Source organism: Cygnus olor, chromosome 6 (assembly GCF_009769625.2).
Source record: "Cygnus olor isolate bCygOlo1 chromosome 6, bCygOlo1.pri.v2, whole genome shotgun sequence".
In the NCBI taxonomy this organism is placed as follows: domain Eukaryota; kingdom Metazoa; phylum Chordata; class Aves; order Anseriformes; family Anatidae; genus Cygnus; species Cygnus olor.
The window spans coordinates 30,386,686-30,402,213 of NC_049174.1; the positions used below are offsets into that span (position 1 = coordinate 30,386,686).

Below are 15,528 nucleotides of genomic sequence, written 5' to 3' on the forward strand. Positions count from 1 at the left end.
CACGGGTTTGTGCTGCCCCACGAGGAACGACTGGCTCACGTCAGCACCTCTTGGGTCCGTCAGAGGCCACCTGCAGCATCCTGACCCGAAAAAGTCACCGCTCCCAAGTACCAAAGCACCACGGCTGAGCCAGCCAAGCCCGGCACCTCGGGCACGGCAGAGCAGAGGTGAGGGGTCTCTGCCCAGCTCTGCCAAGGGGCTGGGGAAGCTCACCGTCATGGCTTTGCTCTCCAGACATCGCCCTGGCCGTGCAGATGCTGCAGGCTGCTCGGGGCAGGAGCAGTCCTACCTAACGCTCAGTATGGGAGGAGAAGGGGCTGAAGCCAGCCGGGTCCTGGGGGCTGTGCCCCGGCACTGTCCCCATTCCCAGGTGGAGACGGGGTCACACCGGGTGGGTCTTGGTGGGGGATTCAGGCTTCCCCCCGCAGTGGGACAGCAGAGCCCTGCAGACACCCTGGCAGGGAAGACCAAGAGCAGCTTTGTTCCCTTCCCTTTATCTCCCGGACAATGGCACGATTCAGCAGGTGTTAAATGTTTTAATGGGATTCTGGATAGCTTCTGTTGCCCACCTGCCCCAAGGCCATTTCACAACCCCCCCCCTTAGGAGCCAGGACCAACAGCCAAGAAGAAAAGGCCTGTTGTGTGTTGCATTAACTGCCTGGTGACTGAGGCTGCTGATAACCAGCGCAGGAGGAGCGGAGCCCTCTGCTCGCCAAGCTCGCCCTCAGCCACCCTCCTTCCGCAGGCACCAGCCCCAGCATCCCTGCCACAAGGAACCTCACGCCGCTTCATGGCCCAGTGCCGAGGCAGCAGCAGGGGAGCACTGGAGGGATTTGTGGCCCCCGGGTGAGCTCTGCCCAGCCAGCCCGAACACACGAGGCTGTGCGCACGCACCTATGTGTCTTCCAAAATCGTCCGGGGGGGGGCTGTTCTCAGCTTGAGAAGAAAGAGGACTTTCCCAACCCCAGAAAGGGGCTGTTCCCAGCGTATTTGTAAATAGGGTGAGGAGAAAAGGAGAAAAGTGTGTGACGGGTGCACGCCGAGTGGTTCTGGTTGACGGGATCCAGACGAGACCTAGAGCAGAGGTGGCACACAACCACCTCACAGCGGCTGCAAAGGGCTGAGGGAGGAGAGCTGTCTCTCACAGCTCGGTAGGTAGCTCCCAGGCCTCTTGTTCCCTGACTCACCCGCTGCTGAAGACGCTGTCTCAGGGCCCTCGTACTGCTCCAGCTGCCAAGTGCAATGCTACCTCTCTTTTGTCCGGGTCGTATTCAGCATGGGAGAACAAGGAAAGGGGTGGGGGGGGAACACACAGTGTTCCCCACATCAACCTATCTGTCCTGCGAGGCAGAGGAGGGAACAGTGCAGACAGGAGGGCACCATCATGCAGCCAGCCTGAGGATGGGCAAACTCATTCACCTCGTTTCCACTGCTCCGGGCTGCCCCTGGGCTCCTGCTGGATGCCACCTGCTTTAGGAGGATGGCGAGGCTCCTGCCCCTGCCCACGTTACCCGTTTTGGGATGCCGGTCGTGGGATCTGTGCTGAGAAAATCCTAGTGAGGAGCCAGGACCAGGCAGATTCACCCCAAGTGGACCAAACAGCCATGCTGGGCTGCTGCTGCCTTGAGCTGCCGTGGGAGATCTGGCACCCAGCGTGCTGGGAAGGGAGGAAAGGGTCTGCAGCGCGCCTGGTGAGAAGGATCCAGGAGCCACGTGGAGCCCCCGGGGCTGAGCTCAGGAGCTGGCAGTGCCTCTGCTGTATCTGCAGCAAGAGGAACAGCTCAGCCCTGGGGCTCAGAAACGGTTCCGCACGCAGGGCTCCTGCGCCGAGCAGAGCTCTGCGAGAGCAGCGGCACCCCCGGGCGCAGCAGGCACCTGCCCTCTGCCAAGCAGGGCAAAAGCAGCCCGCGGTGCATGGTTTTCCTGCGGGCTGCAAGGGGAGAAGGCGCAGACGTGGCCCTGGGAAGAAGGCAGGGCAGGAGGGCTCGGAGAGGGATGCCAGCAGAGCCCGTCGGGGCTGCGGAAGGGGGGAGATGCCCCAGGGCCACCCCCGGTGCCTGGCACGGGCAGCCCGCAGCCTGCAGCCTTCGCGGGGAGCAGCGGGCAGAGCCCACAGCTCCGTGCTGGCACCGGGGCTTTCTCAGAACTCACACTGCCACCTCCCGGCTGTGACAAACCCCGCTCCTTCCCCAAGCGAGACCTTGCAGTTTTAAGAGGGGAGAGCTGGTCCAGTGCGCTACCAAGCCCAGAGGCACTGACCACGTTACATTACGCATCAGTATCTGTGTCCCCAGAGGCCAGTCTCCTTTTATTGGGCTGCCAAGCCTGCTAGAAGCTGCGCGCACGGGCTGGGTTGCTGTATATGGGACCCGCAGAGCAGCCACAGGAGCAAGGAGGGGAGGAGGATTCAGCTCCTGCTCCCTGCTGGGGGGCAGCGGGGGCTCAGCACCTCGGTGCCCAGCTGTTAGTCCTTCCTCAACGATATTCCAAAGCAGGCTCCACTCCTCTCCCAGCTGGCACAGACTGAGGGCACCGGGAGCAGTCACAGGGGCTGTCCGTATGCTCCCACCGCGCAGCGAGGTCCTTCTCTGATGATGTGGCCAGCCACGGGAAGAAGAGATCTCGTGAACTCTGCTGTGGAGCTGCTGGAGGATTCAAGCTGGAGCTGAGGACGCAGGCAGGACATATGTCCCTGGAGGTGGCCAGCAGGCCGAGTTCAAGTCGTGGTGTGGGAGGGTCAGAGTTGCTCTGGACTTTACAGGGGTGGGATGAAGGGTGCAGGCACTAGGTATGCTTGCAGAGCTCAAGCAGCGCGTTGTGTCACAGCTACGTTCTTGAGCTTTGGGGTGTTGGACTGGTGATTCTGAAGGAAAAGAGATAGCCTTTGGAGTGGGGAGAGTGCAGGCTGCTGCTGCCTCTCCCCAGACAGCCATCCCTCCCCAGGGGATCACAGGGAACATCCACCCTCCTTCTGGACAAGACTTCTGCAGCTCTGGAGATGACACCTCCATTCAACAACCCTCCCTTGATGCCCTCTCCCTGTACTTATCCCCAGGCCGGGACAAATCCTCATTCTTTGCCCTCAGTCCCAAATCTGCTTCCCCACCTGTGTTCACTCCCTCAACCCAACCAGATCCCACCCCATCCCGGACCAGGGCAGCTTTGCCCCCTTTCTGCTGCCAGAGGATGTGCTGCCTGTTCCTTGAGCACACTCCCAAGAAAGCCTCCTTGTGCTGGGCTCCCCAACCTGACACGGGCTGTGCCTCAACCTGACACATTAAGGCCAGTTCCTGGCCCCCAGCACAGAACAGATACGCTCTGCTACCTTCGGAAAGGGCTTGGGGGCAGAGCGATGACCCTGGGCCGGGCTGTCAGCACCACCTCCCCACGGCTGGCTTCAATCAGGATGTTCTGCAGAGTGTTCTCCAGCACCAGCTCCACCAGGGTCCCAAAGGCTGGATGCCTGGAGGGACAAGAGTACAGGCAGAGGATGGTTATCAGGAAGCCGATAAGGAAGGCTGCTTGCTGTGGCTCCCCCCAGGCACAGCAGAAGAGCGCACGCTGCTTCCTGCATGCTGAGGCCAATGAACCAAAGCCTTGAGCAATCGGGTGCTGACCCTTCTCCCAGGACTGCCACCAGCTGGCACCCAGCCCTGACCTTGGTCAGAGCAGGATAACAGCGGTTTTACTGTTTTTTTCCCTCCAAGCTGTGTTGTAGTTAGCATTTGTGGATGTGCTCGTGGCCTGTAGCAGCGTGCCAGGGTGTAGCCACAGTAAATATGATGTGATGAAATACTGTAGTAAAAATGAAAGGCGAGGTAAGCACACACTGCCTTCTGACGTCCAACGTAGCCAGAAGCATCCAGGTGTAAAGCAGACGTCACGCAGCATCAGCATCCTGGTGCTGCCCAGTGCTCAGCGCCAGGACGCAGCAATCCTGCACTCCTCACAGACTGCACTTTGGGAGGGGGTGGGAGGGTGGGCTAGCGTGGGCTTCCCCACAGAGCACACAGAGCACCCCAGAAATGCTACAGGGAAGATGGAGAAATGGGTTTCTGGCCAGGCAGTGCAACTTAAATCTCTTCTGTGTGAGTTCTTCCTCACCTGCTCAGCATCTCCTTCTGCTCCCTCAACTGCTCGTGGTGAAAAACCTCACTCAGCCTCTCCCAAGACTCCAGAAATTCCTTGCTGGGGAAAGATTCTTGCTTCATTTCTTCTCTCTCTCCATTCTCCTCAGTGTAAAGATCTGAGGAAGGAGAGCCGCTGGATGGGACCGTGGTGCACTGTCCCCCGTCTTGTGTCTCTACTGTTGCTTTACAACGGAACTGGGAGAAATATGGGATGGGTTCATCCAAACTTCTCTTCACTGCGTCTTGGAACTGGGTGTTCTCCAAGAGGCCACTGGGAGGAAGAAAATAAGGGGTGAGTCCCAGAAAATCAGTTATCTGAGTGACCCCAGGGGATCATTACAAGTAAGAACAAGTCAGAGGGAAAACCTTGGCTGATATCAATGGCTTGAGCTAAAGAAACTACCGTTGCTTCCCCAGTATTTTTTCCCCTGCCTTTGGCTGTCACACCAGGACTCCCGAGCTCGTAGACCCCAGGGCAGCTTTAGGCAAGCTGCGTCCCCTATTTTGGAGCAGCATCGGTGCACAGATCCCGTGGGATTAGCGGGTGGCTGCCCGTGCTGCACACACACACCTGGACGACAGGGGCTCCAAACAGGGTGAGTGTGAAGGGACACGCACCTGAGGACACCTGTGAGCATGTCAGTCACTATCTGCAGCTCCTGTTTGGAGGCAGTGGCCAGGGATAGCCATTTGGGGTCCATCTCCATCCTGTCGCTGACCTTAGTCCCATCCACAGGCTTGGTCTCCAACGGTAGGTGGCTGAAGGGGCTGGCAAAGAGGGATTTGTTCCATCAGTGGTTCTGCTGCTGAACTGAGCTCCTGCAGCCCTGCGGCCTCCTGGCTGAACAGCAGCACCGCAGGCAAGCAGGGAGCTGTGCAGGGTGCTGGGGGAGGCGTGAGAGCTGCTACACGTGACAGCAGCAAGGACACTCACAGAAGAGGAGGACTAAGCTCTGACAGTATCTCCCGATGGGCTGCCTCTCTTCCCAGCACCCCAAAGAGTGGTTCCTGGCTCACATTAGTGTCAACAAGTGCCTGCAGCATCCCATAGAGGCTTTCCCAAGCCCAGTGGTTTCCAAGGTGTACATGTTGTTAAATACTCCTGCCCTTCCCATGCATGGCACCTCTGACAATGATTTAAGCCTGGGCTTTGTCCCATAATATCAGGGCCTTGATACTGGGGCGCATAAGTATCGGGACCTGGACCACACCAGGCTATTCTCTCAAGAGAGGGAGAGAAACAGGCCACGTCAGCTAATATCAGGGAAAGCAAAGCCCCTCCTGCCGATACTGAGGCACTAGAGAGGAGCAGAGCAGAGCTCCAGCTTTAGTGGGTATCAGGTCAGGGGCAGCCCTGGCTCAGATGAAGATGCCAAGCTAAAAGGACAGATCTCTTACCGGGGCAAGAAGTACTTCGGGAACTCTGAGGGGAAGTTCTTGAAGAAGTCCTCAGTAGAGTGGGACCTGGCTGTCACAGCGAGGTGTAAAAGGATGGGCTTGGGAGGCTCTGGTTTGACCCACACCCGGCTGGCTTCTTTGTCCAGCAACAGCCTCCTCTCCAAGTGTCCAGCAGGGAGATTGGGCACAGGGTGGTTTTTAATAGGGGGCAGCGTCTGTTGGAGAGAAAAATGGCAGGCCCTCAGTTGCTCCTCTAGCCACAGGTAGGCTGGGGTATGTGTGAGCGCTGGCGTGAGAACTGGAAAGCCCAGAAGCCACCAGATGCTGTTCAGGAGACAGCATCCGAAAGGACTCGGCACTGCAGTAGCCCGATCAGGCACAAAGAGCCACGCTGGGAACCATGCCTGCCCCCTCCTTGCTGCCCAGAGCACCAACCCCAAGCACCAGCAGGGCTTTGGGTATCTCCCCTGGGCCCTCAGGGCTGTTGCACTCCAGCCCTTTCACCCCCAGTGCGAAACCACCCCGCCTGCCCATATGCACCTTTTCTGCTCATTTGAAATCTTTCCACTTTTCTCCGGTCATGGCTGCATGCTTCCAGTTTCCCTTCCCGTTCACCCCAGATGGAAAGTTACTGCCCACGGGACACAGCCAGACAGTCTGATTCTTCTGGCTCCTCCAAACAGTCTGTGTCCCAAAGCCTTGAAGCTACAAACCCTGCCGTGCTCTCTGCCCGGGCTCCCACGCTGTGAGATCCAGCATCTGCCTCTTTTCTAAAGCAGTCAGTTTGATTCCACCGGAGGTGAGACAGGCCTGACTTACCTTGTATTTCCTGACCGCAGCTGAGGGCTCAGGGAGATTTTCTGTCTCAGCAGAATCTGATGATCTCTTAAAAAAAATAAGAAAAAAGAATAAATGGAGAAGTCACAGTGTAGGGAAAGATTAGGAGCAGAACAAGTCTTGAGGATTTCTTGAGGATTTGGTTTTGCTTTGCCCTAGCTGAAACCCAATGATCTATCTCATCCTCCCATTTTTCACTGTGCCCCATTCTTAATGGTAGTTACACGCTTCACTCCAGTGTTTATCCACGTTTAAAAATCCAACCATCAGTTTCCAGAGCCACTGGCTTTGTTTTCCCTAAGGCTTCTCATGCCCTTCCAAATTTCAGATGATCATTAGCAAATTCAGAGTTTGTAAGGTGATTAGAAAAAATCATTTTTAATTTCAAGTTCCACATCTGCCATCCCCTCTCTCAACATTAAAGAGAATGCAAGAGGATTCTTGGCTAGAAATCAAAATCACATTTTCCACTGTCCGCAGACCAGCTATGAGAACCTGAGTAGATCAGAGCCCTACGTTCTCTCGTCTGGATTTTCTTCAGGAATGTTTCTTGTTGACACCTGGCTGCTGTTTCTGAGCTGCTGTAAAATTCTGGCAGCACTTACCCCTGCAGGTGACTTCGGCTTCTTCTCAGTCCTGAGGTCCTTCTCCGTGATGGTGAACTCCACAGCCTGCCGTTCCTTCTCCCTTTCCCACTCCTGCAGGTCCCTCTCATACCGACGCAGGGACTCCTGGCTGTACACCTACGGGGCAAAGCATGACTGAGGCAGCAGGGCGAGAAAGGAGCTGCAAACAACAGAGCCTCTGGCTCAAGTTCCTGCCTGTTAGTCCTTCTTCCCTTCCTCCCCGTCATGTCCTCCAGTGGCAGGAAGGGGAGAGAGCAGTGCTATTGTAAGGCTTATACAGAGAAGACAGTCTTCTGCCAAAGGACACCTGAAAATTGGCCAGTGTACCGGCCAGAGGGACAGTGCTGCCAGTCTGGGCCCCCACCATCTCACAGAAGCAAGACTTGCTTTTCACTGATATTTAAGTGTCTGACTCCCACTGAAAGCCAGTTCTGTTCAAACGGTGACTTCTTGTATCTCCGTTCAACTCACAAAGCCCCAAGTTGCACAATTACACCTCACCTAGTGAGCCACACAGACAGAGGGGGACACAAAGCACCAGAAGAGAAGAAGCTCCGTTTCCTCAGCAAGGAGAAGCGCTGGCCAGCGTTACGGAGCTACGAAGGGTTCCTTCAGGTGGAAGCCAGCAGGCAGCTGACTGCTGGGGCCAGCTGTTTGGGAACTGCAGTGACCTGCCCAGGTGATGGGAATACACACGTTCCTCCCGGGTCTCACCTCACACACCACATCTACGCTGTACAAGGAAGGAATCCCTGAAGGCCGCAGCGTGATGAAGCAGGGGATGCTCTCTCCAGGCTGCATGACCCCCAGCTCTGGAGCAATCTGCAACACCTGGGGAAAAGAAAATCCACAGAAGATTTGTTTCTCTGTCCTGTGCCCTTGCTGCATGCCCTCTCCTTGCAGGAAATACAGAATGGTGAGATTTCTCTCCCTGTGCCCTTCTGAAAGGCAGGTGGCATGAGGGAGATGCAGCTGCTGTATTCAAGAAATGACTGTAGACTTTGCTGGTAGATGGAGTTCTGAGGCTCATCACATCCTTTAGCCTGAGGTTCACTTAACCTCACTGAAATCTTCAGACACCCTTTCTGAGTTCTTGTCTTTTTTCCTCCTATCCTACCCTTGCCTCCACTTTTCTCTGCCCTTTCCTTTCAACGGCTAGTACAAAATCCAGTTTCCAGGATGTTTTCTCAGTGTCTGGGTGAAAATGGAGAGGAAGTTCTTTTTGTGGCACAAGTGATCCACCCCCTGTCCACCATGCAGAATAGAGGAGAAAGAAGGAACGACTCACCCCACTGTCTTTAACAGTGTTCGTCTTCCAGGCGAACGCAACAGCCTTGCTCTCTGAGATATTGTTGAGAAAGACAAGCCGACACACTCTGGTGCAATCTGGGATATTTCCGACGCAAATCTTGTGGTGTGATAAGGTGGCCGCCTGCAGGAAAGAAGGCGAAACCAGGGAGAGCAACAGTGAAGGAAGATGGCATACGGGGAAGGGCAGCCACACGTTCATCTTCAGGTTGTACAGCAAAGTCCAGAAAAAAAAATAAACATATTAGCTGGTCACCTTTACCATAACACCTGGAATGAGTGTCACGTTTCTCTCAATTTACTCTGGCTGCAATAACTCTTTGCAGCAAGAGGACAGCCCTGTTGCAGCGGGGGCGGACCAGCAGCACCCAGACTCTCTTTGCAGCACTCGTAGTCCAGGCCTTTTCCTCACTTCAGTTGGAAAAAGTGTGAGCTCTGTGCTTGGGCAAAATTCTCCTCAGCCTAGCTGTGAGTTCTGGGAAACTGCTCCCTATCTTACCCCGTTACTAGCATGCTGCTAGCCTGTCCCACTCTCCAGGCACAGAGCAAATTCATTACAGTGATCATTTTCTAAGCTAATGAAAACTTATGAAATTCATAAAAACTAACGAAATGTTCGGAGACAGGTTTTTAATCACCTCTTTGCTTTTGCCAGCAACGCAAACCGCCCTGCAGGAAGTCAAAGAGCATACGTAGCAGCGGCTGGGCTCCGGGGAAGGTGCGCTAACGTCACACGGAACGAACCCCTTACCTGCCTGGTGTATGCCAGCGCCGGTGCTGTGTAACACTTACTGCACTGGGATCTGTGGCTGAGTTTAACAACAAACCATCCAGGCTGGCAGGACGGCTCTGCCCAGGCCAAACAAGCCAGCGGCAGGTCGGGCAAGCACATTCCTCAGGATGCACCCGAAGCAGTGACCCTCCTGCAGTCTGGGTGCAGGTGACGCATCGCTCAGTCTGGCTTTGGCTGTGAAGCTGAGGCAGCTGAGCCTTGGCGTGGCACGTCAGCAGTAGGACTTTTTCTTAATGCGTGAATGAATTGCCAAGGAAAAGGTTTTATATCTGCAGACAAGGAAGGTAGCTGCAATGGGGATAATTTTTAATGGAAATTTCAGAAAATGAACAAAGCCTAAAGCCTTTTTCGTTCTAATGGCAGCAGAATCAGCAAGTTGGAAGGAAGGCACCTTTCAGAACAACAGCCTTAGTCAATCAGGCTCTAGATGACCTGCTGGAAGGGAAATATCTTGCCCATCACATTGAAATGGACTCCTCTGCAATACAGGCTACTGCTAGATGGGGCCACTTGCATATTTCAGTCTTTTTCATGCATTTCTGGACCGATCATATTGCTCATATCACCATACCTGGACTTACCTGCCCAGGCACAGTCAGTTTGGTAGAACCCAGAAGGACAGAAGGAGACAAGACTTCGCTGAATGTGGCGTTCTCTCCTGTGATATTCGGATCGTAGCCTACTCCCTGGAAGGTGATCAGAGCTGAATCACCCCCCAGGATGTGGATGGGAACTTCAACCTGCCTTGGACAGAATAAAAATATTAAGACCAGAGTCATATTTGGGAGAGATGTGCAAAAGGGCAGTGTACTTGCTAATGGACTGCCTCTATGTAAACCACATTCATGGGTGAAGAGAACTCCGTGTTTCTTTGCTCTTTTAGGCTTTGACCTCTCTGTTGGCCTTTCCTGCTTACCCAGGAAGGTCAGTCAAGCAGGCAAATAGCAACTTCTGTATGAAATGGGCAGAGACTCCCTTTCAGAACAAAAACTGGAGGGTGGGTTTTTTTTTTCTATTTCTTTTCTTTTCTTTTCTTTTCTTTTCTTTTCTTTTCTTTTCTTTTCTTTTCTTTTCTTTTCTTTTCTTTTCTTTTCTTTTCTTTTCTTTTCTTTTCTTTTCTTTTCTTTTCTTTTCTTTTCTTTTTCTCTCATGCAACCACCATTAGTGGAGCCGTGCTCCAGCTCTGGCCATGCCTGCCTCCTGCAGCCTAGGTCAGCAGCCTTTGGAAAGGCTGTTTCCAGAGAGCTTTTTATACCCCTGTGGACACTATTAGATCCTTGAAAAATATGTGCTGGGATGACTCTGGTTGTGAAAGAAATGTGTCCTTTGGGAAGAAGAGACTTATGAGATGATCTGCTCTGTTTCTTGACCAGAGCAGTCACTTCTTTGCTCTTGGATTCTGCTTCTTGGAGGAATGAAGCCATCAATACAAGATTTAAAGAATTTTTGGCACAGGATAGCAGAAAGAAACCATTTCTGGCAGTCATGAGGAGGGCCTTACCAAGTACGTTCTGGCTTCCAGTGGTGAGAAGATCCACTCAATCTGACCTGTTGTGCCAGGGGGGATTTCTCCTCTGGGAGTTAAGCAGACGAACACAGGATGCTGAAAATTGTCCTTCTGGATCTTCATGATGCTGTCCAGCTGAACCTCAAACATCACTGGCATGGAGCCACCATTATAGAGTTCATAAACCTGAAGGGAATCATAGTGCACTGCTTGTTACACCCTGCACAAGTTAAAGCAGTTAACACTTCCCCAGAGGACTCTGATAACCACGAATTAGCCAGCTTGTCTCCAAAGCATGAGGAGACCTCATAGTGTCAGGAGTTATCACCAAGACTCTAACGGGCGACTGTGCTGAAGGTTTATCACCATACAGGTACATTAATGACTACAGTGCCTCTCCATGTGTCACCCTGTGAATTCAGGCTAGGAGGAAATTAATACAAATTAGCTAAAGGGATCACTGCAAAGTGGATTACTTGAAATGCAGAAACCCTCTTGTTAAAGTGATCTTAATTCAGTTCAGACTTGTTCATTTTCCAAGTAAATTAGGCAGAACAGAATCAAAGCTACCTTTTCTTGCTAAATAAGCGTTTAAGGAAGTTCAATTAATTTACTAAGAAACTAATTACCATTCATCTCCAGAGTGCCTGGAGCAGCTAGACAAGCCTTCACCTAGATACAACGCAAGAGAACAGGGGAAGAGCCCAACACACCTCACGTGCATTCTGGCTAGAGTAAATGCCAAGTCCTGTAGAACTGGAGATGATGAGCGGTACTTTCCCTACAAGCTCCTGGCACCAATTTCCAGGCTCTGTCTAGTACTAGGTGCAGAGTTTTGATGTGGTGCTTTCCTGTGGAGACCACTCTGTTTCCTGGGAAATGCTTCAGACAGTGCTGCTCCTTTGGACACAGTAACGTGCTAGCTCGTTCCCTCTGCCTGCTGCTGGGTTTGGCCCCAGGATGCTCACCTGTGTCGGGGGGTGGGAAGTCCCAATCGCAATGGGTGTGAAGAGGTGCTTAGTGGATGCAAAATGAACGTACAGCTGGTCCTGTTTCACCGTCACGCCTCTGAAGTTCAGCTACAGCAGGAAGAAACACAGTCACTTTCTCACAAAGCCTTGGCCCTGCCACTACCAACTACACAAGGACTCTGAAGGACTTGGCAAACTGAGAGCAACGCATTTACAGCTTGAAATTTGGTAATACCAGGACAGTGAGTCCTAAGACAGAGGCAAGGAGATGGAGAGCCTACTCAGCTGTTAGCTTTTCTCTGGGAGGTTGGCATCTTTTATCAGCAACATGGTACCCTTCTCCATTCTATATCAGGCACCAGCTTCAGTGCTTCTCCTTGCAAGTATGTAGTAGAAATTCTTCGTGAATGAAAGTGTCTGTATGTGGTAGACTGTGCAGCTGTGACATCCAAACCCTTTGCCATAAAATCCTGAGCCAGAATTTTAGCTAAGTAATGACTCCCTCTTGGAAGGGACCATCTGGATGTCCTCACTCTGCAGAACATGCTACTCCAAGACTGTGTATAACAGGGTCCAAAGGCTGCAAGAAGATCCCAGCTGAATTTTAGGTGATCAAGTAATGATTAACAGTAACCTGTTAGCAGAGCAGCCACCCCATCAAGCAAAGCAGAGGGATTTGTAAGAGCTGTTTCATGGAAAGGCAGGGACACAGGATTCTGTATTTTGAGAAGACTGCGCACAGGCTAGAGATGAGTCATGGTGCATGATTTCCAGCAGGATCACCCCAAAGCACCCCGGAGCTGTCTGCTGCCTAGAGACAGAGGCTGCAAAGCAGTCACAGAGCTAATAATGTCTCTGCATGGATAAACGGAGCTAACTCACTGCAGTTCACAATTAGCCAAGCCTAGGACATGCCTACTTTTCAAGCGCATACACAGAAGATGGAGAAGACATTTGTGATGCTGGGTGGATGCCTTGGACAGACACCTGAAGGAGATACCATATCAGCTGTTTAAACAAGGCAGAGATTGCCGATTTCTTCAAAAGAACCACTTCCAGTTCAACTCCATAAGCAAAGTGATGAGGGAGAGAGGACTAGAAATACAATACTAACAAAGTCCCACGTGGGATTTCATTCTTTCATCTTTTCAAAGCACTACACGAGTGTGCAGCTTCTAAGGGCCTCAGCAAGCCAGATACAGTGCAAATAAAAGAACAATAGCTGACACTTTCAAATTGCAAGGGAAAAAGGGTCAGGAACCTTCCCGAGCTTTGGGAGTGAAACACCCATTTGTACTACCTGTGTCAAAAGGCTGCCTTTGATTCCACCAGACCAAAAGTGCTGAGGCAAAACTGTCTTCAGTTTCCTTAGACACAGGATGTGACAATTAGGGGACTATTATTACAAGGAAACAAACAGAGAAATGTGAAGACCTGCTTCAATCAGTTCCCCTTCCAGAGAGCACAAACCTCACCCCACTGAAATGACTTAGAGCGTGAGAGGACAGGGATGCCAGAGCCCCCAGGGAGCAGAGCTGCCCAGAGAACACGTGCTGCATGTGACAGCGTCTCACTATACCTAATTAGCAGCTATGAAGTGAAGGGCAAACAATTCCAGTTTATGGATCCTGTGTGCTAGGGGATTCTCCCTGAGATCCAGCCGTTCCCTCCAGCGAGCTCTGGGAACCAGCCTACAGCCACCTCGTCGTGCAACACCTGCAGCCAGCTGGGCCTTTCCTACTAAAAGTGCTGAGGGTGCAGACTGTGCCCAGCCAAACTGTCCCTGAGCTCTGAGAACAAGGTCACAGCTGCACTGTTACAGGCAGGCTAAGGAGATGAGGCAAAGGACAACCCACGAGAGCATTAGGCAGCTTGAGGCCCTGTTTCCCTCCTGGGCAAGAAATTGGGTGACAAACAAGTCCCACAGAAACTTCATCCTGCAGCCAGAAGAAATTGCTTGTGGGAAATCAGTTTGATTCCTTCGGAGCACCTATAAACCCAGTCACCACAGGACTGAAAGTAGGGGGGAAGCAGTGATGGGAACTCTTGAAGAAGCAGCGGACACTCTGCTGGGGAAGCAGAGTGGGAGGTTAAACTGCCCATACGTGTAAAGCCATCGCAGAGCTGAGTTTGGACCACCCCAAAAAAATGATGCATCATCCTGCAGCTGGCTACCATCACCGCTCTGAAGCCAGGCAATTTGGATTTTGACAGAATGACCGGACAATACCGTAGCCTGACAGTCTCCACCTCTGCTTATTGTTGCTATATCACCTTCCCAAAACTTAGTTTTTGGGTTGTCATTACAGCATTTACTTCCCTTAAGATCAGCATATATTCTGCACGTTTCACTCAGTTCCCAGGTGAGGACTGGTACAACCCTGGCAAGTGAGCACCGTTATGGTGGTCTCCACCATCTCTTCATGCCATGGCTGGAAGGAGTGAAAGCACACTGTGTTTGGCCCTTCAGCTGCCCCCTCTTCCACTCCTACTTTCCGATATTAGTGCTTTGGTACTGGCACTGTGTTGCAACCACCTGCACTGCTCCAGGTCCCTGGATTGGCCTCTGCAGCTGCCACTGCCAGAGCTCCAGTGCACCCACGGGACTTTTAGCATCCCGTGCTTTTCCAGCCCCTTCTGCAGTGACAGCGTGAGGTAGGGTGGTGGCTTCTGGTAGCCACCAAAGCCACTGGCAATGCAGCCAGGGGAGGTGTGTGCCCTATAGGCTTCTGGTACTCCAAAGCCTAATCCCTCACTGGCCAGCTGGTGAAATGCTGGCTGCCACTCTCAGGATTGTGCCAGGCAGGCAGAGCACAGAGAGCCCGTCCAAGGGCTTTGAGAGAAGGCACAGTTAAGCCACTGTTTGAACAGCTTGGTCAAAGGGTTGGATTTTCAGCTGACAACGGTCCTGAAAGAAAAGAAAAATAAAAGAGATGTGTGAACACAATGGTCTCATAGGAAACTTCAGAGACAGACAGGAAGGCTCAGCCGGGCATGAGCTGTGCCCGGCAGAGCACAAGGTGACTTTGACTCTAACTGACAGTTTGAGAGAGGGAGAGAGAGAGGCAAATTAGTTCCAGGCCTGAGGAAATACCCAGGGAAAACACATAGCGGATCAGCTCGGGGATGCTTTAGCAAGCAGCGAAGCAGGAAGAATGAGTAGGAAGCGCCTCAGCTACTGGCAAGGAGAAAGAAGTGGGAGGACCAAGCAGGGATGCAGGAAGCACCCCCTGGGCCAGTGGGAGCAGCTGCCTCCATGCCTCCAGAGCTGGAGGATGCTCTGCCAGCCCTGTGCCAGCGCGTGTCCCCAGACGGCAGCCACTGCAGGTGGTACTTGTGGAGAAAAGCACCTTCCAAGGGGTCTTGAAGAGAGGAGAGAGCTGATGAGGTGGGGAGAATCAGGAAAACTTCATACGAGAGAAGCAGGATGGGCTGCACAGCTAAACTCCGGGATCACTGCGCGGAAGAACTCACTGTGCAGCAGATGAAATGAGGGGAAGAAACAAAGAGATCCTGTCCGCGAGTTATACCTGAGTGTGGAAAACACACAGGGATGGTAAGACCCAGGAGGGCTGTTTTGGACTTCGTTTGGAGGAAGAAGCCGTTCTGTACTAACACCACCAACAGAATATACAGGTTAAGAATATATTAAAAAAAAGATACACATATATGTATACTTATATACACATATACATATCCTCTTGCAACTTGTGCTCTGGGGAAACCAGCAGATGCTACATCCAAGGGCCGTTTTGCCAATGCACTGCCCCAGCACACTGTGCTGAAAGCACAGGCTTGTCAGGACGCTGTTTTTATGTCTCTGCTTGGCCCTGTGTTACTGCCTGGCCAGTGCAGGCTCCAGGGGAAGGCCAGAGCCTCCTTCCTGCCACCTAGCTTCTGGGAAAAATAATGGGTAATTCAGTCCCTACCTGCTGTTCTGCAAACAGAAGCAAGAGCT

At 52.6% G+C, this 15,528-nt stretch overlaps 1 protein-coding gene across 2 annotated transcripts in view; it reads right to left on the minus strand.

The window, feature by feature from the left end:
• Positions 1-2,287: 2,287 nt before the first annotated feature.
• Positions 2,288-15,528, minus strand: part of CFAP65 (cilia and flagella associated protein 65) — a 32,099-nt gene continuing 18,858 nt past the window's right edge. For both annotated transcript variants that reach the window (XM_040561772.1, XM_040561773.1), the window contains 12 exons: positions 11,568-11,678; positions 10,594-10,785; positions 9,674-9,832; positions 8,280-8,423; positions 7,706-7,822; positions 6,971-7,108; positions 6,348-6,413; positions 5,529-5,743; positions 4,749-4,898; positions 4,105-4,401; positions 3,326-3,463; positions 2,288-2,863 (listed from right to left, as the gene is read on the minus strand). In XM_040561772.1, the coding sequence (XP_040417706.1) occupies positions 2,827-2,863; positions 3,326-3,463; positions 4,105-4,401; positions 4,749-4,898; positions 5,529-5,743; positions 6,348-6,413; positions 6,971-7,108; positions 7,706-7,822; positions 8,280-8,423; positions 9,674-9,832; positions 10,594-10,785; positions 11,568-11,678 (1,764 nt within the window). In that variant the 3' untranslated portion in view covers positions 2,288-2,826. The remainder of the gene's footprint in view (positions 2,864-3,325; positions 3,464-4,104; positions 4,402-4,748; positions 4,899-5,528; positions 5,744-6,347; positions 6,414-6,970; positions 7,109-7,705; positions 7,823-8,279; positions 8,424-9,673; positions 9,833-10,593; positions 10,786-11,567; positions 11,679-15,528) is intronic.